The sequence below is a fragment of the Lytechinus variegatus genome, chromosome 3 (assembly GCF_018143015.1).
Source record: "Lytechinus variegatus isolate NC3 chromosome 3, Lvar_3.0, whole genome shotgun sequence".
Taxonomy (NCBI): domain Eukaryota; kingdom Metazoa; phylum Echinodermata; class Echinoidea; order Temnopleuroida; family Toxopneustidae; genus Lytechinus; species Lytechinus variegatus.
The window spans coordinates 65,818,069-65,845,461 of NC_054742.1; the positions used below are offsets into that span (position 1 = coordinate 65,818,069).

Sequence of the window (27,393 nt, forward strand, 5' to 3'; positions counted from 1 at the left end):
CACGCGCGCTATATTGCGTTTTCAAAGCTATGGAAGTGTGCATCATGGGTACACAAACAATATTACGAAAAAGGTAAGCGGTGTTGCAATCTCTGTTGTCATTTTCATTCATTCGAATGATGATGACTGTGCATGTGTGTATCGTAAAAAATAGTTTTTTACGTCATCGGCCGAAAGTATCCCGAAGTCATGATCGAGTAGGATCGAGTCATCGACGGGGTCATCAAAGTACATGTACTAAAATGCACCGGCGTAACAGGGGTCGGTGGCCAGGGGCGCGGGGGGGGGAAGACAAGAGCCAAAAATTTCCCAGTCATATATATGGTCTCATCCGGTCTCATCATATGGTATGGACAATGAGGCGACAAGTTTGAGAAGTCCAGATATGAATTGTGACTATCGGGTAGAATTTATCTTTAAAAAAAGACATTTTTAATATCAAAATCCAATTTTGTGATATCCAGAGAATTATATTTCACCCTTCTCTCTTCCCATTTTTTTTTTGTGTTCTGTACGCCACTGTGAACAGGATTCTTTTGCGGCAGTAGCGTAAAGCCGGTAAAAAAAAAGGCGCAGCTATGCTGGAGCATGTGCTAAAAAAGCTGCTCAAATTCCCGAGCGATCGAGCGAGAAAAAAAAATCCCCTTTTCATGAGAATCTAACTTTGAGATAGGTTCTGACAGGCGCGTAAGCAGGATTTTTGAAAGGGGGGGGGTTCGAGCTGATTTTTTTTTAAATCTCCCGCCCAGTCTCTAAAAAGTGAGGAGCGGGGGGGGAGGTGATAATTTTTTTAAATTTTTTTTTTCAGCGCTGCAAATAAGACAATAACATTTAAGTGGGGATGGGTATGTAACAGTGCGGTCATGACCCGCGAGCGAGCAGAAATGTTCTCGTTTTTGCGTTAAAAACATAACCTTTTTGTCAATAGTTTGTTGGTATCATAGTCGATGCTACATGTCCTTCGGATCGTAGCACTCATGATATGGCCAACCGCGTATAGCCAGGATTTCATTTTGGAGGGGGCGGTACATGCACGCGAAGCGTGCCAACCAAAGGTGCCAACACTTACAGAGCGCGCGAAGCGCGCTCCCTAGGGGGTGGGTGCAGGGAGGGGTTTCCCCCTCCCGCGCGAAGCGCGAAGCTTTTAGTGTTTCATAAATTAAAATGAAAAGGAGCCGTTTCTCTTGTCTCTAGTACCTCCAGTTCTGTTGACTATATTGCGATTTTGAACCTTGTTTTCAAAAGTGATTGTAAACGCACAAAAGAGGTATACAATGGAGGAAATTAAAATGATAATAACTCCGCGCGAAGCGCGGAAGCTAAAGTGATTTATCAATTTTTCTTGCCATAAAAAGGGTCCCGAGAAAAGGGTATTCTCAAAGATATATTGAAACTTTCTTTGGAAAGATCAGATTTGATTACAAACAATTTAGCATCAGTGCATAGTTTTAACTCGCAAAACAGTTGAAAGTTGAAACTTCTGTGATTTATTGAAATTATCTATCTATATAATAAAGGATGATTAATTTTTTTGACTTATCCTGAAGCGCTTCATTTTGAATATAAAGAAACTTAAGTGTCATTCAAAATTTCAAACTGAGGGCGCAAAACAGGACAGGAGATGAATGTATACATGGAAATGACATGAAGTTTAATACAATTTGATAAAAAAAAATATTGTACTTTTTTTTTATTTAATACGACACGAATTTCATACCTTCCTCTTTTTAAATTAGGAACCTGTTTGCCCCCAAGTTATGGTTGTTTATAGTAATGAGCTGAAAAGCGGGAGAAGCTGACTTTATGGAGGTGACGGCAGAAACTGATATAAAGATTTTACCCGCTCGGAGCCGACCAGACCAGAAGTTGCGCGATCAATTGAAAAAAAAGAAGATAACTTCATACATTTACTTCGGCCTAACCTTACTCAAATTCATGCCCTAATGTATACAATTTTAACTTTAACTGGCAAGAAGCACATAGCTGAGGTGGAAAAACAGGGTTAGAGAAAAGGTGGGGGGACAATGGAGAACTTCAATATTGTCATTTAACCGCGCGCAGCGCTGAAGCAAAATTCATATATGAATTTAAAGCAAGAAGAGTGAAGGAGTTTCTCTTTTGAGAAAAAAATAAAGAATAAATAGAAAAAACACAAAGCTACCTTTCTTCCCTTTCCTTCCTTCCCTTTTCCTTTTCTCCTCTCCTTTTTCCCTTCTTTTTTTTCTTTTGGGGGACGTTTGGGGGGGCGACCGCCCCCCTGGCTACGCGCCTGGATATGGCCTTGATCAGAACACTAGAAACTTGAGAAATGTCATGAATAATTACGAGCGAGCGGAGCAAGCGAGCCGAAATGTTTGCGTTTTTCCGTCAAAACATACAATTCTTCTCAATAGCTTGTTGGTAATGATTACATATTAGTTGATGATACATGTCCTTCTGCTCGTAAGTCTCATGATATGGCCTTGATCAAGAGACTAGAAACTTAAGAAATTTCATAAATGATTACGAGCGAGCGGAGTGAGCGAGCCGAAATTTTCGCGTTTTCCCGTCAAAACATACATTTCTTGTCAGTAGTTTGTTAGTAAATCAAGTATTAGTCGATGCTACATGTCCTTCTATTCGTAACACTCATAATACGGCCTTGAACAGGAGACTAGATACTTATGGAATTTCATAAATTATTACGAGCGAGCGGAGCGAGCTAACCGACATTTTAGCGTTTTCCGTCATTTTGGTTTTCATATTGGTAAAACATATTTTGTTAGAAAACGTATGTCTTTGTATTGGTTCACTTGTATTCATAAGTATACATCATGATAATCATGTATGGCCTTGCTAATGGCGATACCGTGATCATGTCGGCGACATGCGGAAATAAAAGATATAATAAAATGGAGCGAGCGAAGCGAGCGGAAATTTTTTCTGTGTTTTTCGTCGGAAACATGAGATTCTGTTCATTATTGCTGTCATATACATTATTGGGTAGGGAAACTGTCCGTAACCAGACCAAGGAGTTATCGGCTCTTGCCCGATAACTCCTTGACCAGACCGACCTCTTGGGAGACAAGCAAAAAAAAAAAAAAAAAAAAGGAAACGAAACGAAAAGGGGGGGTTTGAACCCCCGAAACCCACCCCCCCTTGCGTACGCGCCTGGGTTCTGACATATATATTCAGTAAAATTTCCTTTAGTTTCCTTTCCTACTTTTGCGGGGTCAAGGCCAACCCTATACTCATATGACAGTGCAATGCGGTCGGGGCCCGGGGCGGAGTCCCCGGACCTTCTTGATATCATTTAAAGCCATTTAAACCTCGCAGATTGCCGCTTTGATATCAAATATCGCTGGTATATACAGAATATATATAGCTTTTACACAACACATTTATTAAACCCAGTTGCTTAATGAACCAAATACTTTGAGGGGGCACGCAATGTGGGAATGTTTGTTAAAAGTTGCCAGCGAGCAAAGCGAGCTGGAAAAAGATCGCCTTTGAAATTCTAATTAAGTGATATATATATTTTTCATTCAGCAATAACACATTTCATTATACGTTATCTCCTATGTAATTTATATTATTTCCTCTTGGGTGTCAGTGGGAACCAAAATCCTCACGCCTGTACGCCAGTGACTGAACATAAAGCTTAATGTAGGAAGGGTCACTAGAGGGGGGGGGGCGTTACAGAGCCAGAAGGTTATAGATGAAGAACCCCTACTGCGTGGGGTCTAGGGCAAAGCCCCATAGCTTTTAGCAAGCTTATATCACAATGTTGTATGCAGTCAATCTTTCTTCCCGCTCTTTATTTTTAATCCTCGGCAGCCCGGTCGTGTTATTAGGTGTGTTTTTTTCTTGTACCTTTTCTTCGTTTTCCAATTTAGCTTTTGAATGATTCCATTCTAACTTTACTTCCCGCTATTGTTTGCCATTTTGTCATCTTTCAATTAATTTCCCATCTGATCATGCTATTGCATTACATATTTCGAAATGATTTGTTCTTTCTCAAATGTTCTTTCGTTCCTTTTCACGCCTTTCCTTCCATCCTTTTCCGCTTAAAAATATTTTATCTTCGTTTTCTTTTCACTTTTTCCTTTCCTTTCCTTTCAAACTTTCCTTCTCCCCTTTCCTTCCCCTTTTCCTTTCTTTCTTCCTCCCTTTTCTCCTTTTCCCGTTTTTTTATTTTCCCGGTGAAATCTGCCAGGGGGACAGCTTCCCCCCCGCCTGTTACACCACTGCTATTGCATTACATAAGGCCTTTTTCTGAATGATTTGATCTTTCACAAATGTTCTTCTTTCGTTCTTTTTCCCGCTTTTCTTCTTTCCATTTTTTTTTGTTTAAAATTATTTTATTTTCGTTTTCTTTTCACTTTTTCCTTTCCCTTTCCTTTTCAATTTTTCCTTTTCCCCTTTCCCTTTCTTTCTCTCTCCCTTTTCTCCTTTTCCAGTTTTTATTTTCACTTTCCCGTTGAAATCCGCCAGGAGGGCAGCTTATATACCCCGCTTGTAAAGCCATGTACATGTATCTTCATGTCAAGTTTGATAGTTTCATATAGCGCTTTCAGATTTTTTTTAAAACACATTTTTGCAATTGATTCATAATTTCTTCATTTTGTCAAAATCATTTGGCAGAGCAAATCGATATGTTTGCCCCATCCCCAATATTTTCTTGGGCGATCGCCCCGTGATAGAAGCAACATGTAGAATGTTTTGACGGTATTCTCTACAATAATGTAATGTGTAGGTCTAGAATTTTGTGTTTTACAGGGCAGTGATCATTGGTTCGAATATTCGTTTAATTGCAGCCTATATATATGCATTGACGATGTTGCAGATGTAAAGTTTATAAAGTGTCCCAAATGCTCGGTTTTGCATCATTTTTTTTCTCCCCGGGTCACCACATTCCCTCTTAGTCATGTTAGTACTCATAAGGGGTGTCATAGACATTAAAACCCCATCTCCTGCCATGTTCTTTTATACCTTTTATACGTTCAAAGTCTCTAAAATTGTGAGAATATTGCTCTTAGAAAATAAAACCCTGGAGAGAGTAACAGCAGTAACAAACCAATCCTGATAACCAATCCTACCCCCCCCCCTTATAGATAAATGCCCTCATCTATGTCGTATATTAATACCCATCATGCCCTGATGCATGTTATAAATGAAAAATTATCAAGCAATTTGAAAATTTGATTTTTTTTTTTTTTCGATTGGTCTCTACGCCATCTCGCATGATATTAGAAATATTTGTTTTATAGGAAAGGGGAGACTAACTGCTCGGTCAGTATAAGGATGTCCACAATTATAGGCGACTTTCATTGCATTTAATAAACCGACGTCGAAAATTCTCAAGCCTCCTGAAGCCGCCCCCCCCAAAAAAAAATCGTTTAGTCTAAAATCGCGCTAGCTGCTGCATGTGCTCACCCAAACATTGATCATTTTGGATTATTATTGTCATATGGAGGTTTTGGATACATGCAGATGGACCATTTTCCTCGAAATCATGTTTTTTCTTTGGCATGCATGAGGGTGTCCAACAGACATTTGGTATTTTGGGGGGCATTTTAATTTATCCAGTGTGATGAAAATTTTGCCCATTCTAAAGTAATTGCTGCTTATTTTTTTAACCTTACTGGACAATACATCCCGCATTTGGAAAAAAATACTGCCCCAAATTGGTTGGACACATAATTGCCCTATATATATATATATATATATATATATATATATATATATATATATATATATATATACACACACGCACACATTCAGATATAATGATTAAAAAAATCATACGAATGAATTTATTACGACTCGCATCATGATGAAAATGAAGAAATGATCATTAGCAATATAATTAATGGTCTATAGAAATAATCGAGGAAAAAGAGTAAAGATAATTACACCAATGCAGTTAATCAATAGTCATACAGAAAAGAAACAAATAACATTCGGGTAAAAAATGAACTGCATTTGTTTATAACAAACAAAGTTAATAACAAGATGAAGAAATTTGAATTACAAAAACAAAATTATGGGCACTTGTTCATCGAGGACGGAATTCCACGATCTCCCCAGGGGTCATGCCAGAGTCGACCTCCAGAGAAGATATCCTAGAACAGTTTTTTTTTTAATATTAAAGTACCCCTACAAGATGAAGCACCCACTTGCGTACCTAAGAGGGGGGGGGGCAGACTGTTCCCTCTGACGAGTCACAACTCATGCAGTGGACGTACCCCCCCCCCCCTTTGAGAAGCATAATTAATAATTTGTAATGTAAAGATCTTGAAGACCTTTTTTTTTTTGCTTGTCAATTTTTTCTGGTACGAAATCTCCTTTATTTGAGGGGTTGAAGACCTTTTTTTTTTGCTTGTCAATTTTTTTCGCGGACGAAATATTCTCCAAAAAAATTGCTCCCCTTTTGGAAGCACCCTCACCATGCACCACCACTCGGACTCCAGTGACCCAAGCGACGTTACCATATACATCCACTTTGAAAAAGCCGCAGCTAGTGGTGGCACCAGAATTTTCGGTGGCGAAAAAACAATGTTAGGGGCAGAGGCGAACATTTTTTTTATTTCATAAATCGAGTGTCAATCGCGAGTGAGCTTTAGAGACGATATAGAGCACAAGGAATGACCTTTTTATAGGTCACTGCTCACTGGTGGGATCAATGCAGAGATCGAGCCCTCATTAAAATGTTTAATAAAAAATCAGATAATGCTATATGTTTCAAAGGAAGCCTATTTTGTCTAAATCTGTACAACCTGAAGTCATCCGGCCAAGTTATTATCTTGTTAAGGTGTAAACCTATTATACTTTCACATAGCTAGGCCTACAGTGTATTTCTGTTTAAAAACACATCAGAGTAAAATAAATTATGCAAGGTAATAAATGTAATTGAATAATAAACCACCTATTTACAAATTAAAAAACAAAACTTACATTAGCTTGAATTTTTTTCCAACCACATAGACCTGGCAGCGAATGCTTACTTCCACTTATAAGTACGCTGTTTGTAGTGACTCATACATAATTATATCACCAATCAACGATGCGAGCTGATTTTTTAAAATGTTATATTCCGAACTTGACATTTCAAGCAAAATTTCTTTGTGATTATAACAGTTATAAAGAACAAAATTTGTATACCAATAAACAATAATTTAATACTATGCGCCAATTGAAACTTTTCATGACCTAACAAACGAGATATTATATTCACTTTTAGTCACCATGACAGGATGGGTTTCTTCCTAAATGTATGACACGAGCCCCTTTCAGACCCCCGAAGCGCGAGCTGGATTATATTCCGATCTAAAGACTTGATAGTTTAAGCACGTTTCATAATAAATACTAAAGTATAATTATGAGCGCGAAGCGCGAGCTTAATTTTCTTTGGTGAAAGGCTATATGATGTAAATGTTATAAAATCTGTAAAGGCGTTTATGGCATCCAATATACCTTCGAAAATTAATTTTAGTTTCATCTGTAAAGTAAGATTTGTTTAATGGCAAATAATAGAATTGTAAAGCAGTTCTATCCTATATGGCATGATATACAGTACTGGGTCAATTGGGTCAAACAAGTCAAGCCATTGAATTAGCCAAAGACTCAAGTTTGACTTTATCCTGTATGTTGGCAACCAACAACTGCATGTGGCCGGATGAGAATTTAATGAGTGAGAAATGCTACTTTGGTGCTCTTTACAGCACAACAAATTTCGGGAGGGGGGCAAGTGTCTATCCCCCCATTTTCTCATCTAGGCTCCCCCTACCTGTTCCCCAGGGGTCCCCAGGTGACAATAGACGCCCGGGATATTATACATTCTGCCGCGCCGGTCAAGTGACCCCCACCACTGCGGAAATGTAACAGATTAATTTGATAATGCGCTATATAGGCCTATTTAAAGTTATAAACAACAGTTTATTTAGTGTTGATGATAAACCACCAGTGCGTGAGAAGCAAAACGGCGCCCCCGCGCGTGCTTGGTCGCGGCGCTGGTATCTGACGTATTCGGTAAACTTAGGTAAAGCCCCTATTTCGTTGCTAGAGACGCCCCATATACCCGGCCGGCGCTGGATCTTGACCGTCGAACGTTGCGAATCTCGACGAAAAGATGGTTGGTTTGTTATATTTTTTTTACACTTTATATAAATCATGCATTTCGGCTATGTCAACATGTGGTCGGGTTCACTCTGAGTGCCAATGTGCTAGTATAAAGTAGAATCACGACAGTAATTGATCGTTGAGTTCAAAACGTTTAGATTAGAGTTCCGATCCGAGCGAGAGCATCGTTAAGCTAGCTGGGGTAAAAACTCCAACTGGTGAGCGTAGCATCCCCGGTGTCTGGGGCCAGTATACAGGGTTGGTTCTGCTGTATATTACTGTGCACTCTTCTAGTCGAGTTAAAGGCGAGGAAATGGAGGCACTCTGATGGGCAGGAGACACCCATGGCCATGGGATCAGGACACTGATGAAATCTGTTATGCTGTGATATAGGTTTACATTCAAGTTGAATAATTTTGTATGTCATGTGATAACAATGCACTTAATGCCAATGGAGTAGTTTCATATATTTGATTTTTTTAAATTAATCTGACTCCCACTCATTCTATATGAACAAGGTTATGATCATTTGTCTGTTTAAATTGATTGGTAAATAAATGGTATTATTTTAACAGAATTAAAGATATGATTCTATTTCCTGTATCCCAAATTGTATCTAGATCTACATGAAGACTCTAGGCCTATATGGGTTATTAAATAAGTAAATTAATTTCCAGTGATAGGACTTTCCAGTAGCAGTGTATTTACTTCAGATTTATTTCTTTTATCTTTATGCATGTGATTTTTGACATTTAGGTTGTTTTAATAAAACAATACACAAACTCGAAGGTTGATCATGAAAACAATTTTTTGTTGGCAAATCTGCCAGAAATTCTTTTTTTGTGTGTTGCCGCCAGTGCTAAAGCATCACCATTTTTATACATTCATGTTGCTATGAGGTTAATACTGTTAACGTTTTGGTCCTTAGTTAGGCATACGCCTAATAATTTAAGATAAATTCCAGCTATGGTTCCGATTTCAAAATAAGTTTGAATGGAATTGAATTGTGTCTGTGCCAAAGGATTCTGGAAGAAATTCTGTAATTGCTGAGAAATATTAAAGCAAAATATGCATGAAATTCTAGTAAATTTCTAGTCTTTTTCCAAGCTATGATAATACACTATCCCACATGTGCTGTTTTGATGATTTTCAATTTGTTTTTGAGTGAAGATTCATGATTTCTCATTTTAGTTGAGGCCTTGGTATTGCACACTTTCTCATGAAATCAGTGTTTACTCAACTACCTTCTTAAAGAGTGATTACAATTAGGCCTACATGTAGTCCTGGGTAACCATTATTTCTTTCCATTTTACTTTTCCAGGCTTATTCCCACGAGTAAATCTGAAGCATCTGGTGCAGAATGTAGATCTCTTGAGTAGAAGGGCCTCTTTAATACTTTTGGTTCATGGTCGGTCAAAGTTGACCGACCAACAATCTTAGCAGCTGGTGTAAGAACCAGTTGCACGCTTGACCACCATCAGCCTAATGGGAAGTGGGTCCAGCAGTTCTCCAAATACTTCACAGAGGATGCCGGAACCCACCCCTCAACCCAAGCGCCAGAAGCGCGCTCGGGGGCGGGGGGAATTCGAAGAGGTGCAGCTGACGGATCCAAACGCCCCTTCAGTGTCCCAATCAACTGAACCAAGTCAGGACAATGCTGCTTCAAGGAACAAACAGAAACAAGATGGAAAACCAAAGAATGTGCCAAATAGTCAAGGGAGTAACGTGCAATACGGCGGGAGTGGTGATCCTGGCTACGCCACAGGGCTGGGGGCAGGATACGACGGGTACCAGCAACATGAATACAGTGGGCCACAGGATATGTGGCAGTACGGTGGCCAGTCGGTACAACAGCAACAGAGAGTTATTGATACGTTTCAGCAACAGTCACAGTTGGTACCACAGCCCAACCAAAACCCTGATGAATTCCTTTCAATGGCTCTGCAGTTGCAAGAAATGGTAAGTTTACACTGTCATTATAATATAGCATCACAATTTAAGTTAATGTCTGCAATTAAGCCTAGGTGTAAGATTTTTAAAAGGAGAGAGGGTGAAGCTGACCCGAAGAACAGTCCACAAAATCTAATAAGCAAGAAGAGAAAAAAAAAAAAAATATTCAAGGATGCCACCACGTAAAGTGTTATATTTGATGAAGTTATTCAGTAATAAGGTATTCTTGATTTGGATAAAAGGAGAAAAATCCAACAAGCATAACACTGAAAATTTCATCAAAATTGGATGTAAAATAAGAAAGTTATATTAATTTTCACAAAACAGTTATATGCACATCCTGTTCGGTATGCAAATGAGCAGACTGATGACGTCACCCACTCACTATTTCCTTTGTAATTTATGAAATATGAAAAATTCTAATTTTCTCCTCATTGTCATGTGAAACAAAATTTCATTCCTCTCTGAACATGTGGAATAATGTGTTACTTTAAAGTCAAGTTGGTACTTATTGTCAAATCTGTAAAAAATGAAATATTGTATATTTCAAACAAAAACCAAAGTAACAGTGAGTGAGGGACATCATCGACTCTCATATTATTTCTGAGTTGTGCATATATTGTTTTGTGAAAAAATAAGCGAAACTAAAATAATGCCACAACCTTCATATTTTACATCTGATTTTGATAAAATTTTCAGTGTTATGCTTGTGTTATGCTCTACGTCTTGTCATCACCTCTCTCTGTTTTTTTTTTCCTGTCTTGCGCAACATATCCTTTGCAACGAAGACCTCTTTGTGTGAAAAGGTTTGCATTTGTTCAGTTTTTATGTTTCCGTCAATATGATTTCTTTTTCTCTTTTTCTTTCCTGTAATACATGCATGTACGCATATAGTAAGTCGACTATAATTTCTTCTTTTCCAAGGGGGATCCACATTTTTACAAGCTTTGCTTTTTAGTAGATCCCCCTCATTTCCATATCCATTTATGCTCTATATTATACTGTTTTTTTTTTACGAAGTAAGAATGCCCTTCTATAAAATTGTATTTGATTTGTATTGTTTTTTATATTACTTTGTATTATGTTTTGAATGGAAATGAAATAAAAAAGAATTGAATTGAATTGAATTGTTTGATTTTTCTCTATCGATTCAAGTCAAACATTTTCTAGGATGGACTTGACCTTTTATAGTCAGTATCACTTGCACGCTCTAAGCAATCTTTTATTGGACACTGTATGTTTACACTTGCACACTCTACAGTATGACAATCCACCAGATGGAGGCCTGCACTGTTATCTGAAGAAGAAGCAGCATCCACAATCAAATTCAGACAAACCACTAGTCCAACAAATATAGCCTTACAACATTGTTATGATGCTTTTAAATTTTTTTTTTTTTGCATTTTGATGAAGTAGAATAGAGAGAGAGTGTGATCTGATGTCCTATGATAAGTCCTTGTTGTTTTCAGAAAGAAAGATTTCCTCAATATAATTTCATGAGCTTGAATTACTAAAAGTATGGTAGTGGTCTTTAAAGTCAGAATATTCAGAAAATGTTTGAACAAAGAAAAAAAAAGAAAGAGGTTGATCTTTAAAAGAATGAAATAATGAAAGAAAGGAATAAAAGAATAAAAACTAAAAGAAGGAAGCAAAGAGTAAGAATGTAAAAACAAACTTAACAAAGTACTTACAAGGAGAAGGAGTGAAGGAGAAAAATATGCTGTTTATAATTTTTCCTCAATTATTCATTTAATTCAATGTCAAGTCAGTGTTTTTTAACAATATACAAAATGTTGCGTGGCAGGAAGCAGCCAGAAAGAAAAGGACCCATATTTAACAGCTGACCTGGGGACCGTTTCATAAAGAGCTACAACTGTTGCAACTTTGTCATGGCAACTACATGTACCATGGAAACCTCCATTTTGATTGGCTGCTGAGCCCTGTTACCATGGTAGTTGCCATTATGGCAAAGTTACAACAGTTGCAAGTCCTTTATGAAACGGGCCCCTTACATCATAAAAATATAAGTACCTTTACAATAGTACAGCAATACAAAAACAATAAGATTTTTATCTGACATTACATGTATGACAAGCACCTTATTATAGAAAAGTGCTTCTCAGCCAATCAAAATCAAAGAAAGATGCACAATCAGACACCTTGTCAGATAAAAAATGTTGATGAAATGCTCCTCAATATAGGGCACACTAGTTACGTGGACCTTAATCTCAATAAATAAAGTAAAATTCACAAAGCAAAATGCTGAAAATTTTGATCGAAATTCGATAACTAATAACAAAGTTTTAGCATTTTACAGGCATGTGTTTATGAATATGAATATTCATTAGGTGGACTGATCATGTCATATCCCCACTTGTTCTTTTGTATTTTATTACCGGTATATGAAATTAGATATATTCAAAAATTTTCTACTGAGAACTAAAACAATTGGATAGACAACTGATTTAGTGCATCAGTTATTTATTGCCGCAACTTATTTCATCATAATGGAGACACATCTTTTACACATGTATGAAAAAATGAAACAATTATGATTTCATGTAATAACATAAGAAAAAGGAAAGTGGGGATGTGACATCATCAGCCCACCTAATGAATATTTATGAAGATGTGCATATCTCTGTTTTCACAAATATTGATAAAATTTAAGATTCAATAACTTCATTTATTATCTGATTTGGATGAAATTTTCAGCATTTTGATTTGTGAACGTTACTCTATTTATTGAGATATACTTTCAGCCCTGACCATTTAAATACAGTACAAACTCAACTAAGGGGGACTAAACTATGTAAATGTCAGGAAATAGATTGGGGTTTCTAAAAAAAATATGTTAAAAACCCCATTGTTTTCATTTAGCATCACATTTCAACGATATATCCATCTACCTACATGTACATGAAAATTGATTGAACATTATTTGTTAACTCTTTTTTTTTCTTCAGGCAAATTAAGGTCAAATTACATAGCATTAGTACAAAACTACCGGTACTCTGTAATTTTTAAATCATTTTTTGAAAGAATCTTTGAAAAATATTGGTTGGTAAGCTCGCAGTATTTTGGAGATGTAAGCCTACGTATGTTCTATTGCAGAGCTCTGTACATTGGCCAAAGTGCTGGAGTGCATCTCATTGTTTCTGTTGTATTCTCGTTCTAGGTTTAGCAGTGTATTATTGAGTCATTGATTTATTGATCTGTTCCGTTCTGTAGCCACAATACTCCCTGTATCTCCAAGGCGCTCCCATCCAAGAATGAATGAAAAGGAAAAACAGGCCCATGGGGTATATGGCACGTGTTTTTATTCCTCTTCAAGGATTCTACTTATTGCATTTTGAAATCATCACAATTTAAAGGTCAAGTCCACCTCAGAAAAATGTTGATTTGAATCAATAGAGAAAAATCGGACAAGCACAATGCTGAAAATTTCATCAAAATCGGATGTAAAATAACAAAGTTATCACATTTCAAAGTTTCGCTTATTTTTAACAAAATAGTTATATGAACGAGCCAGTTACATCCAAATGAGAGAGTCGATGATGTCACTCACTTACTATTTCTTTTGTTTTTTATTGTTTGAATTATACAATATTTCAATTTTTACGAATTTGATGATTAGGACCTCCTTGCCTGAAGCACAAAATGTTAAAATAATGGAATTCCACGTGTTCAGGGAGGAATGAAACTTAATTTCACATGACAATGACGAGAAAATAAAAATATTTCATATTTCATATAATAAAATACAAAAGAAATATGTGAGTGAGTGATGTCATCAGTTCCCTCATTTGGATAACGACAGAGATGTGCATATAACTGTTTTGTGAAATGAAGCAAAACTTTATAAAATGTCATAACTTTCATATTTTACATCCGATTTTGATGAAATTTTCAGTGTTATGTTTGTTGAATTTTTCTCTTTTTATTCAAATCAAGTTTTTGTTGGGGTGGACTTGTCCTTTAAGTAATCTCTACCCACAAAGATATTATGCACATAAATGCAGATCTCTCTCCTATAAATTTGACATGTAATATTCATTTGTGATTACCAATGTAAATAGAATTGATTTATGTGCATCTGTAATATAGATATTTATCTTTTATTTAATAAAACATTGGCAAATGGAAAATACATTGAATGGAATTCAAGTACCCGTTGTTCATAAAAAAATAGAACCATAGGTCCTACTATTAGCAAAATCATAGAAGAGCAAACAAGTTATGAGTACTGATACTGTGGCTTGTGTTTGTATAAACTTCCATTACAATTTCAACATATGGGATAATTTTTTTTTTTAAATGCAAAAGCTTGAAGTTGAGTAATCACAGATTTTTCCAAAGGGCAATTTCGTAAAATATATACCTCCGACCCCCAATGAGCGGGACCTTCATGAAGTTTTCTATCTCTGATTTCTTGTTCTTTTGAAAGTCAGTAATGTTCTCAAAGGACAATAACTTGGTCAGTTTATGAAGTGAAGTAAGACTTGAGAAAAATGGGGGTCGGACATACAAAAAGGTTGATAGTTTTATTGAATTGCCCCAAAGGAAAGAGAAAATAACATTATTATGTAGTACATATAGAACTGGAAGTGTAAAATGAGTAAGTCTTTAAAGAAATTAATGTATGATTAAAGTACATGTATTTCAAACCGTTACAAATATAATGATTATTGGTACAATTGTATAAATGCTAGATATTGTGCATTATGAAAGGCAGTTTGAAACTGCAAATGAAATGTCATCGCAGTTGTCATGGAAACTGAGGCATAAATATCTTACAAGGGCAAAGCAGTTTGTGCAATCTTTCGATTGATTACATCGTTGCTATGGCAACAATGAGTTTGATTCCATGGATTTTATCCTCAGCAGTGATGATCATAGGCAGGCACAAGAATATAATCAATGCATGTATTCTCTGAATGCTTTGTTTGTCTTGAATTGGAAGTTATAGAATATTGTAGAATAGATTTAACTGTCAAATGGAGATTTTAATAGTCAATGCTTTATGGCGTCAGCTTTGAAAGAATTACATGACATAAAGTAACATGTACTTTCATAACATTCATTTCTTCTGATTTGATACATTCAATTATACTGAGGTGTGAAAGTGATATGATAGGAGAATAAGAATATAAAGCAAAAGAAAGTGGATTTATTAATAGCCCTCTCCATATAATATGTCAAAAGTCCATGCAAATGAATATCAAATACTGAAATGAAAGAGATGGTCTGTACTTTACATCAGTCAACAAAATCATGAAATTTTTGTTTAGCATTTTCAGCCATTTGGGTATTTTTGTGCTTTTATGTTTTTAAACATTTTTTTTACTTTGAACTTATTTAAAACAAATTGTTTATTTTTAATTTTCATTATTCATTCATTTACTTCTTAGTTTTTTTATTTGCTTTATTTAATTTTTTTTTGTTTGTTATTTTATTTTTATTCTATTTATTATTTATTCATTTTTTATTGATTTAATTTGTCTTTTTAAGAGGGGGGGTCCAGAAATTTAAAGCTCTGCAAATACAGGTGTACTTGTAATCTTACAAGGCAATCCAAGCACAGTATGCATAAAGTGATTCGATAATTTCAATATCATACAATAGAGTCTGTCAAATAAAGGTTTTTTTTTCATTTTTACACTTGTTTTGTTTGTAATTGAATTAGTTTCCATTAAATAATATTTCTGTAACATTTTACTTCTAAGTTTAACTGTGGAATTATTTTTTAACAATGTTTGATATAACCTGTGTATGCTTTTTTTTTGTTAAACCAATAATCTGTGTATGTTTGATATTTTTTTCAACCAATAATCTGTGTATATTTTAGGGTGATGAGGATATCGTCTTTGAAACGTTTCATCATAACAACGGCAAGAAATACACCTGCATCAAGCAAGGCGGAAAGAGACACTACCTTGATAGCTGGGACACTCAGGTATGTACACAAGCACTTTTACCAGTTCAAAGCCATTTGACAGAACAACACTGGGTGATTTAAAGTTTGGTGTTGGTGTTAGGCCATTTGTTTACATGAGCACAGCAATGAATGCACCAAAGATAAAAACAATTAACTGGTGTAGGGACTAGTCTCACTTGAGGCGGTGCTGCACCATCTCGAGTTTGCTCAATCTCGAGATTTTAGCCCGATCGGCCCTCTTCGCGACAAATCTCGAGATTCAAGAAACCCTGTCTCCACCATCGCATGAAGAGCGATTCCTGCTTGAGCGATTATCGATGCATTATGGTCTGACGCCGTGAATAAATAATCCTGAGTGCATCTGCACCAACGAATAATCGCGATAATTCGTAACAGTGCGCTATTTTGCGAATTATCCCAAGGTGACTTGGGATTGCAATCTTGAGATTAATCCTACGAACTAGCGCAATAATTGCATCTCCATTGCAAATAATCTCGAGATTGTTCAGAGCAGGATGATTTTGTTGGATCAGAAATAATGCGCTAATTTGAAAACTCTGTATGGTGCAGACGGCCCTTTGGTGTTGAGCTAGTGTCAATGGTTAGAGCTATGCATGTATATGGAAGGCATCACAAACAAAAATCTTTATATGATTGTTAGGGAATTGAAAATAAATGTCCAGATATAACTCAGATAAACTCGTCTGCATATATGTTTCATTGATTCATACCTGTACCTGGATTTACCAAACTTCATTAAACACAACACAGCAATTATTAATTAGTTACTGGCGAGGTGTTGTGGCTGAGTGGTCTACAGATGCTATGGGGCGTTGCCAGAAACTTGCAATCAATTGAAAGTCTATTTTTGTCCCCAAAATCAAGAATATGCCGTAAATTTGGGATTGATTGCTAATTTGTTCCATGAAACAAGGAGTGTAATCTGATTTGCTATAGTTAAAAGTGATCAATCAATTGTAAAATTGCAACAGAATATTTGCGATTGATTGCAGATATTTTCTTGCGATACTCCATTATACCGGGGTTTGATTCCCATTACAGCCCTTGACCAAGGTAATTTATCTACATTGCTCTTTTATAAACATTGCATCAAGTATTAATGAAAATGCTTTATGCATTATTGATACCAATGTGTGCACCTGTTTTGGGGGGATTAATTAATCACTTTCATTTAATAATCATTAATATTCTTAACCAACATCCATTTCAATTTAAGTAACCCCCAGTCCATATCACCTTCAGAAAATGATGTGATTTTCAAATACATCCACCAACCCCTTCAATTTCATTTTAACCCTCCCTTTAAAAACCAGCCGCAAATTCAATTTCAAGCTGACGATTCAATTAGAGACCTTTTAGCACAGCACTTGAAGTGAGCTTATACACCCAACATGCCTGCATCATTTATTTGCCTAATAATATTAATGCTACTGCTGATACCTCCTACATGTATGCAATTCAAGGGGAGCTGATCATTGTCAAATGCTCAGTTCATTTTGAGATGCCTTTCAGCCATTAGTGGCTCTGACATGTATATGGCAATGTGTATAACTATATTCAGGGATAATGACTGATGGGGGCAGGGACACCATGCACTGCCCGCCCTATGATTTTTCCAGTTGTAAATAACAAAACAATAAAAGGAAGAAGAAAAGAAGGGCAAAAAGAAAAAAAGGGAGGAGAAATTATAAAGGAGAGTATTAGAATGGTCTTAGTCATGTAACTCTTCAATACTCATAATATTCAATTGAGGAAAAGATGATGCCATCTTTGGGGAATTATTGGCATATCAAATATTCATTTGGAGGGAGAGATCAAACTCAAACTGCTTTGAATTTCTAAGTGCTATGAAAATTGTGATTTTACCTGTAAGATGTATATTTGAGCAAGCAGGAAACTTATTTTGTATGATTGATGTCTTAATTAAAGTTCAAATACATTTTCATTCCACAGTGATTCATTATTATGGAATATGCAGTGTAGTGATTCAATTACGTGTAGTGAAATGTTGCATGAGACATTCTTTACAGTATCTTACGTGCTCAGGGAAATTTTATTGTACACAATTGCATTTTTCAAAGAATAAAACACTATTATAACATTAATTAAAGGCTATTGTATCTTGTTTTGTCCTTTTGATCCTGTCATAGTATTCATTTCTCCATGTGCTGCACCCCCCCCCCCCCCATATGTACATGTATGCAACCCTTTGTCTACACTGCGATGCGTTTCGTAGGTTGACATCCAGTAATACTTATGAATAATTCCTAATTTTCAACAATAGAACTGGCAGCCATTTCCTAACAAGTGGATGAGCCAGGGTGTGTTCATACGAGATGGTGATCAAGGTTACTCTGAGTCGTCTGAACAGCCCACCAATGAGAGCGGAGGAAACAGCCATCGAGATGAGAGCAGTGGGGCAGAGGTTTCAGGGGGTCTGGGTGGAACCAATGACGATAGAGCAGGGTCACTCGTGCACCCCACCAGAGGAACGCTTCTAACCTATATATTTGAGGTATGATTTTATCTATCTATTTTTATAATGGAAAAGATTATTCTTTTGCAGCATGCATATATAAGGGTGTTCAAGTGCCAAGTGTGCATCATCTTGGATAATTTATAAAGAGTTTTCACTTTACAGTGCAAGTGCATTATTTGTTTTATGAAATAGAGACACAGAAAACGCAAGTCTTTAAAAGGATTAGCTGTACATTTTGGTGCCTTCCTACCGTGTCAGGATGATGTGCTGAAGCATGCCATGCCATTTTCAGTGCACACCCATTTTTCATATCAGTGTTATGCTAAAAAACTTGAATGTCATGTGATTTGTTTTGACCAATCGCAATGCTTGAAATAACACCTTTTCTACCTGATATCCGTGTCAATACCTGCCTTTCCCCCTCTCTTTCTTTCTCCTTTTACTACCCCTCCCCTTCATCTCTCGCTATTCCTCTCCTCTCTCCATTATCTCTCATAGTATCTCCATTATCTCTCATAGTATCTCCATTATTTTCATCACTCTCTCTTTCTTATTACCCCTCCCTTTATCTTACTTATTCGTGATATAATTCCAAAGCAGGTAATAAGCATTGCCTAGCTACCTCTTTGCAACTCCTTAGCTAAGATAAGTTAGTGGCAGGTGTTAGTTCCTAAGAGCTATTCATTTACACTTTGACCAGTGCTATCAGTATTATAATGAACACCTCTTCAGTGCATAATTTCAAATGAAAGACAGTTGTAAGGCTGAGGACAAATATATGGCTCGAGCTTTTCATTATTTCCATTATATTTTAAACCATTACTTTGTAATATATTACATATTTGCAAACCAGTTGTGTATTTGAATCCTATAACTTAACGATTTTATCATGATGATGCTTCATATTTCAGGGCCTTTATAAAGAGACTTTAAAATGTCATCAATATGACATAATCTTTTGTATTTTTTCATCATAACATGTCTATTTTAAGTTGATTTAACGACCTTGATATACCCTGTATTGTTTATGACATTGTCTCGTTATGTTTGTATTTACTTGGTTTATATTTTGTTGAAAATGAAATATACAAGAAAGGGGTATTAAACCCATGAAATGTGTTCCCCTGCATTATTTTTTTCTGTAACACCACGTCATATATATTGCTGCATTAATTTTAATACGTTGGCATTCCATAGTGTCCAACTCACTTAATTTATTCATCGGTAATTATTCTTTTTTATATATTTTCCCCATTTTTTATCCAACAGGATATAAGTTTCATTAATTGTTCTTTGATAATAAATTTTTCAGGAGTTAATGTCTGCATTTCCTTTCTCACATGAGAAATGTAACATCCATTGTTTCTTTAATGATACATATTGATCAGGAATCTTTTATCAATTATGTTTCCTGTCTAACATCCATTGTTTCTTTGATAATAAATATCTTATCAGGACTTCTTCACTTCTGATCATTTCCATTCCATTTCCTCTCTAACAGGAGAAGCGTAACATCCATTGTTTCTTTGATGATAACTCTGGTATGTGGGTGAAGATGCCTATCAGTTGGGAGCAGCATACTGACTTCGTCAAAGGATTGATCAAACAAGTCAAGGTTAGATTCATATTTTGGTTATTAAAAGAAGACAAACGCTTAATCCTCCTCTTACCCAAATTGAAGACTTGCAGTCTAATTTTCCATCTGATATGCATGAATTAAAAATCAGTTTTCTTTTTATTTTTTTTCCTATTTTTTATTATGTATGATTATGTCTGAAAATATGCCAGAATAAAATTGATTTTTAACAAATGATTTTAAGCTGTGATTAGCTTGGCCTATGCAATTTCCAAATGCATTCTTCTTAATAGTAAATTGAAATTTATATGGTTATGCACTTAACACTTCATATAGATGACTGTTAAGATTAGAGAAGAAAGTCATTCTCTGAAATTGTTGCCAATATTAGAGAATATTTGCGTTCAATGGAATAGTGAAAATCATTAATAGATGATTAAAATATTGAGGTTGCCTGTTTTGTTGTGTCTTTAAATGAATCATTTTAATTTTTCAAACATTAATTTGAATCTTATTTTCTTTTCTCATAAGGAATCAACTCTATCTTTAACAAATGAAAGAGAAGTTGTAAGACATATTGTGTTTTTTAGAAGAATCATTTTCAGTTTTCAATCTGAATGTTGCCCTCCCTTCTCATGAGGAAAATAACTCTATCTTTAAAGGTCAAGTCCACCCCCAAAAATTGTTGATTTGAAAAATCAAATAAACATAACGCTGCAAATTTCATCGAAATCGGATGTAAAATAAGAAAGTTATGACATTTTTAAGTTTTGCTTATTTTTCACAAAACAGTTCAATGCACAACTCGCGACATGCAAATGAGAGACTCGATGATGTCCATCACTCACTATTTCTTTTGTTTGTTATTGTTTGAATAATACAATATTTCAGTTTTTACAGATTGGACAAAAGGACCAACTTAACCATAAACCGTTAAAATAATGGTAATTCCACATGTTCAGGGAGAAATAAAACTTTGTTTCACTTGACAAGGAGGAGAAAATAAGAATATTTCATATAATAAAATACAAAAGAAATAGTGAGTGGGTGAAGTCATCAGTCTGCCAATTTGCATACCGACCAGGATGTGCACTGTTTTTTTTAAATTAAGCGAAACTTTAAAATGTCATAACTTTCTTATTTTACATCCGATTTCGATGAAATTTGCAGTGTTTTGTTTGTTGGATTTTTCTCCATTTTTTCATATCATCTTTTTGTTGGGGTGGACTTGTCCTTTAAAAGGTCACACAGAGGTTTAGAACTTAGGGTTGTTTTGAATTAATAATTGTGATATTAAAACTTATTATCTTTCTCTCCGATCTCGTATTAGGATCAAACTCCATCTTGGAAAGATGGCTATGACATTGTAGCAGCCTTGAGGAAGAGCAACTATGACGTCGACGACACAGTCATGACGTACCTGACCGTTGGAGATACAGGGTGTATGGACACACCGGATCGTCTTAAAGGATTTGATATGAAACTCATCAAAGAAAAAGACCAGAAGATTGCTGCTCAGCAAGAGAAACTGGCAAAAATGGTATGAAATAGAATAATAATAATTATACTATAGTGACACATAAAATGAATCATAGAGGCATAGACTGTTCATAAACTGGTATGCGTAAAGTCATTCGTATCTTATGAACTGCTTTATGAAACCCCCACCTACAACCTATACAGCTATAATCATACATATTCTGCCATCTTACAATATTCAGTTATTTTCATGATTGTTACATGTTACATTTCCATTCCCTTGTAACTAGGTCAGAAGGCAATTGCCATAGTTATTTGGTTAACTTTTATTCAGTTGTGTTATGTAATTGTATTTCATTTTGCAGATTGAATAATTATAATGATATAAAAGAATAATAATCCAATTGATGTATGAATATATGAGGCACTGAATTTGTTATTTTGTTTTTCAGCATCGAAGCTATGACAAGGTTATGCAGAACAACAAGAAACTAAGACAAGACAATGACAGAATGCAGAAAGAGGTACAGTGATATATCAACATATATTGTAAAATATTTGTTTTCTTCTGTGAAATAGGGATTTGCTATGTATTGAATGGGCTGTATGAGTTGTTTAGGTTTATAATGTTGCCATGTCCAAACAGATGGATAGTTGGTTGGTGTGTCCATTGCAAATCTTGCAGATGGAACTATTTGTCCTCAGCTCTGGTTGGACATGAGACTTGGCACTGTAATTTATCTTGGAATGAAGATGTAAAAGACATAGTATTTCAATGTGTTTAGAACTGTGTTGCCAAGGTAACAGCATATTATGTATGTTTCTCACATGAGGCTGTCACGATAGGGTTGGGGATTTAATTCTCATTCACTTGTATTTCTACTCTCATGACTTGGTTTTCACCAGGACTTTATTTTATCTATCCATTTAATCTTAATGATCATTTGATCCTATAGCCCATGTCCTATGTTGCCAAATTTCCAGTTGGATAATTACATTAAACATCCCAAGGTTTTTCTGATTATATAACATGGTGTTAAACCAAATGGTCATTAAATGACAATAAGAAACAAATTAGTTTTGTATATAAAGTATGTATTTCATTTTCTTTACCTCTTTGCAACTCTAGTTGGATCAGCTGAGAGAAAAAGTAGCGAGTCTCGAGGTGGAGGCCAAGACTGCCAACCATAAGCTTTTAGCTCTACAGAATGAAAGACCCAGAACAGCTCGGGCAAGGACATCCTTGGCTTCAGAACCTCCGGTAATCATCCTCTCACCTCTATTCTAGCATTTTATTATCTTCTTCCTCTGTCAGTCATCCAGGGGAGCATTTCATGAAAGCCTTCATCTGACATTTTATTCGACAAGTCCTGTTCTATCTGACAGTTAACATAAGAACAGTGCCTCTCAGCTGATCAAAATCAAGGAAACATGTCAGGGACCCGTCTTACAAAGAGTAACGATTAATCCAATTGTTTTAAATATGACAGGTTGATTTATGTGAGCAATTTTATTAATGACTCAAATGATTAAATGATTTGAAAAAAAAAATTCTTTGCCTTTCAGGTGATAGAGACAGCGCCTTCTGATTCCGTCCCAGAGTCACCAGCAGAACCAGCCGGACCCACTGTAGATGAAGAAACGCTGAGGAAGCTAGACAAGGATGCCAAGGAACTTGATAAAGCAAACCTCACACTCAAGAAAGATGTACAGCAAGGATTCAATGGTATGTTAGTACTTTATGAATACAGTCAAATCTGTTAGTGGCCACCTTTCTGTAACAGCCACCTGCATATAGTGACTGCTGAAACCAATTCCCATGGTAGTATAGACAGGTACACTGTATTAGTGGTTTTGATGTACTTTCCCAATGTTTCATATATTTTTGGAGGTATTAAATCTCCCATAGTTGAATATCTTGGAACCACAGAAGTCTATTTGACTATTAAAAAAAGGGAAGAATTGACTTAGAGTGTTAAATGTAGTGCCGAGCGATATATGAATGTTAAAATTATGCGATATTGAAAAATATATCAAATATTCAGTGATGGTTTTATGATTATGTCTATTTATCGTGGTAACATGATATGACTAAAATATTGTTGATCATGAAAAGTTAAGTCACTTTTTTGGCAAAAAAAAATGCTGAACTTGAACTTGCTCTGTATTGCTATAAACCAACTCAGAATTTTACATGTTGATACCCAAATGCCCGGGGGGGGGGGGGGGCACTCAGTCTATAATGCATAGTGGGTATGTGCCGCGGAGGGGACCCCCATTTTCACACCCAAATTTCCGTTCCAAGGCATAGCATTTTTGTGTTATTGAGAAAAAAACAAAGAAAGCCGCTCCAAGGCATAGCATTTTGTTCTTAACGAGAAAAAAGAAATCCGCTCCAAGGCTTCGCATATTTTTCGTTACGCCATAACCGGACGCCATAACCGGTCGCATTGATCTGCTGCAAGTTTGGTGAAAAGCGGCCGCAGAGCGCTGTCCAACCATCGTCTCTGCGAGAGCGCTCCCGGCGGAGACCACGCTAGCTACATCATGCACGCTTGCCCATTCCATAGGGATGCATACGCACGTACTCCCACGCTGACGATCCGTTCCAGGGACCCCCGTTTTCACAAAATTATAGTTCCGAAGCCCGTTCCGAGGACCCTCCTTTTTACAATAAGCCCGCTCCAAGGCCCCCGTTTTTTGTCTCTCCCGCGGCACACCCCTACCACTTTTTTGGTCGAGTGCCCCCCCCCCAGGCCCAAATGCCTGCTTTTCTGGACAAGCACCGATGAAAACCTTACCTAAATTCACAAAATATTTGGGGTATCTCATATAGTAGAAGAGTTCATCAATCCTGCATGAATTAAAGTCATGTGAAACTTGCAAAAGTTCTTTAATTGCCCCCAGATCTGGTATTGAGTGATTGTTTTATTTTTTTCTTCAGAAATGATTGAGATGATGAAGGAGGCGTCTGCTGCCCTCAGCAAGATGAAGAAGATGGATTCAGGGAACGTGAAGGAGTTAGATGAACTTAGGGTACTTTACAGGAAGGAATGCTTGCAGAGGAAACTCCTTTATAATAAGGTATGAAAGAAATGGACATTGACAATGGTGACAGGAATATCTTTGGAGACACCTAATAAGATATGGGTTTAACTTGAAATTCAATAGAATAAAATTCAACAAGCAAAACTATGAATGCTATATATAAAATTGAATAAAAAGTGCAATTATCACGGCAGGATAAGATTCAATTTTCTTCCTTTTAATCTTTTCTTTGTCAGCATAGAAGAAAGGCTGCCATTAATTTGAAGTCACCACTTTATTATGATGGACTCATGCATTCATAATTTATTTTAATGTTTGTTAAATCTTATTTTCCCAACTGAATCAATATTGCTTATTTATGTACAAAAATAGTTTGTTAATTATCTGTAATACTATGATGTTGTTTTTTAAATAATTTTCTAAATACATCTAGATCACTTCAATTGAACAAAGTAATTTCTGGTGCAACGTAGACAGATTTATTTGTTAAATAATAGAACACATCATATAAAAAAAATAAGTTTTGGGAGAAAAAGGAATGAGTGAAGCAGGTTTGAGAAAATTATGTTTAAGTTACTTTAAATGGTATGAAACAATTTTACAGCAATAAACTCAAAGTAAACTTGTATTTGCATTATGCAGCCTTGTTTGATTTGGTCCCATTGCTCTAAAAATATTTCAAGTCAATTAAAAGTAAGAAAAGTAAGGTCAATATCTTAAATGGCTATGACTGAAAATAGTGTACAAAGAGACCTGGGAGTGTTTCACAAAGTTTTAAGTGTGAGTGAAATTTGCTTGCAGTACATAATGCTTTGCTGCACTGGTCAGATTGTGTTCATGGGATACGCTATATTCTGCATATTTAGCAACGAGATTAAGCATTAATTGATTTGTGCATTTGCGCTTTAACATGACATTCAGTCTGACCTAACTTTTTTGAAGAACAACCTCCGTGTATCTGATTGATATTCATCTCTCAATTCTTTGATTTCTTCCGTTTCATGTGCAGTTGCAAGAGCTGCGAGGGAACATCCGTGTCTTCTGTCGTGTCCGGTACGATTCACGCACCGAGTGCTGCCTGCAGTTCCCATCAGAGATAGAGATAGAAGCCACCAATCCAGCGGGGAAGAAGATGGCCCACTCCTTTGATCATGTCTTCTCTCCTACGTCAACACAAGAACAGGTAGAATCAGTGTCTCAGGGCTAGGGCATATTCCCACTTGGTTTATATGCCCACTCTGTTGAATTTCCATTTGGTCTCGTCCCAAGCGGTCTTCCGTTTTGTCTGATTGATATTTATCCATTTCCCTTTTTTGTCTAATTTCCAGTTGGGTAAACGCATTTTGTCCAATATTCACTTGGTCTATATGATTAGATGAATGGTTTATGAAGCCAATTTCATTTGATAATGAGTAATATTGAGTAGAAATGCGGAGATAAGATCATCTGGTCATTAGGACTACTTGCCAGCTAGACCCAGTGACAGATTAGTCATCACAATCTTGATAGTAAACCAGCTGCTGACCCCCACTCTTGTGAATGAGTTATGATTTTCTCAAAGTGTCATCATGGGAATCAATATGTGACAAGCCAATCGAAAACCAACCATATAAGTTGCCAGGGATGGTTCTCTGTAAATGGCAAAAATAGTTTTGTCTTTGGTCTGATCAGGGTAGCTGTGCTAAACCTGGGATATATGTAATAACGTGCAGGGCTTAGATAAATATTTGTATTGAGCATTTATAAAAGTCGAATGCTATTATCTTTATTATTGTGCTCTTGTGTAGGTGTTTGCCCAAGCCTTGCCTATCATAACATCCTGCGTTGATGGCTACAATGTGTGTATCATGGCGTATGGACAGACCGGGTCGGGTAAGACCTTCACAATGATGGGTCCCAAAGACAATCCTGGAGTCAACGTTCGAGCTATCCAGGAACTCCTCAGAATCTGCAATGAGAGACAGCAGGTCGATTATGTACTCAAGGTCAGTTAACTCATTGAATTATAAATTCCTTAATTTTCATAGACTTTGTTCAGGAGCCACCTGGTTCCCATAGACACTGGCCCATATTCTGAAGTCGGGTTTAACTTAAACTCAGGTTTAAAGTTGTTTGAAGTTGTTTTGTAAAGCCAAAAGTATCAACATTTTTATTAAGTTGTATGTTTCTTATGTTTACTGTGCTCTTTCCTGATTCATCGATATTGAAGACAATCATTTATTTATACTTCCTACACAATTATAAATGATTTGAGAGCCGATTGAGCTGAAGTATGATGTCTCTACTGTTAGTGGTTTATGAAACAATTGGCTGTCCAAACTTAAACCACAACTTTCAACCTGAGTTTAAGTTAAACCCGACTTCAGAATACAGGACAATGGGTTGACGACATCAGGGCAAGATGAAACTTGACAATATTCAGTTTGGTGACGTCAATACTCTTTTCAATTGCTGTATTATTTTACTTTATAATTTTGCAAACAGTATATGTGGACAACTAGTAATTCACAAATTAAAAAATATGATTTAATATTCTCACCTTATGTCTCAACAATATTTTAAAAATGACTGTTGTAAGGCATAAAATACAGGGTTTGAGAATTTTTCGGGGAGAAAATGAAATTAATAAATAATAAGTTCCTGAGACCACTAAGTTGAGTTACGACATAGCTCAAATAAATTTGTAAGTAGATTTAAAGTAACATATTTTTTCAGTGTTTATCTTGAGAATTTTTTGAAGGCTATTCCATAATGTTTTATCAATACTCAGCAAATTAATGTACACTTTATTTTTGGTAGAAT

The 27,393-nt window shown here is 36.0% G+C and overlaps 1 protein-coding gene across 2 annotated transcripts in view; it reads left to right on the forward strand.

Annotated features, from left to right (window-relative positions):
• Positions 1-58: 58 nt before the first annotated feature.
• The window catches only part of LOC121411703 (kinesin-like protein klp-3), a 33,710-nt gene continuing 6,375 nt past the window's right edge, over positions 59-27,393 (forward strand). The window contains exons 1-12 of one of the 2 annotated variants that reach the window (XM_041604532.1): positions 59-73; positions 9,422-10,059; positions 15,899-16,006; positions 18,294-18,524; positions 19,990-20,103; positions 21,395-21,604; positions 21,996-22,067; positions 22,673-22,804; positions 23,110-23,269; positions 24,488-24,627; positions 25,601-25,774; positions 26,379-26,576. In XM_041604532.1, the coding sequence (XP_041460466.1) occupies positions 9,586-10,059; positions 15,899-16,006; positions 18,294-18,524; positions 19,990-20,103; positions 21,395-21,604; positions 21,996-22,067; positions 22,673-22,804; positions 23,110-23,269; positions 24,488-24,627; positions 25,601-25,774; positions 26,379-26,576 (2,013 nt within the window). In that variant the 5' untranslated portion in view covers positions 59-73; positions 9,422-9,585. Of the gene's footprint in view, positions 74-8,014; positions 8,114-9,421; positions 10,060-15,898; positions 16,007-18,293; positions 18,525-19,989; positions 20,104-21,394; positions 21,605-21,995; positions 22,068-22,672; positions 22,805-23,109; positions 23,270-24,487; positions 24,628-25,600; positions 25,775-26,378; positions 26,577-27,393 lie in introns of those variants that run through there. The other variant, XM_041604531.1, reaches the window with a different exon arrangement.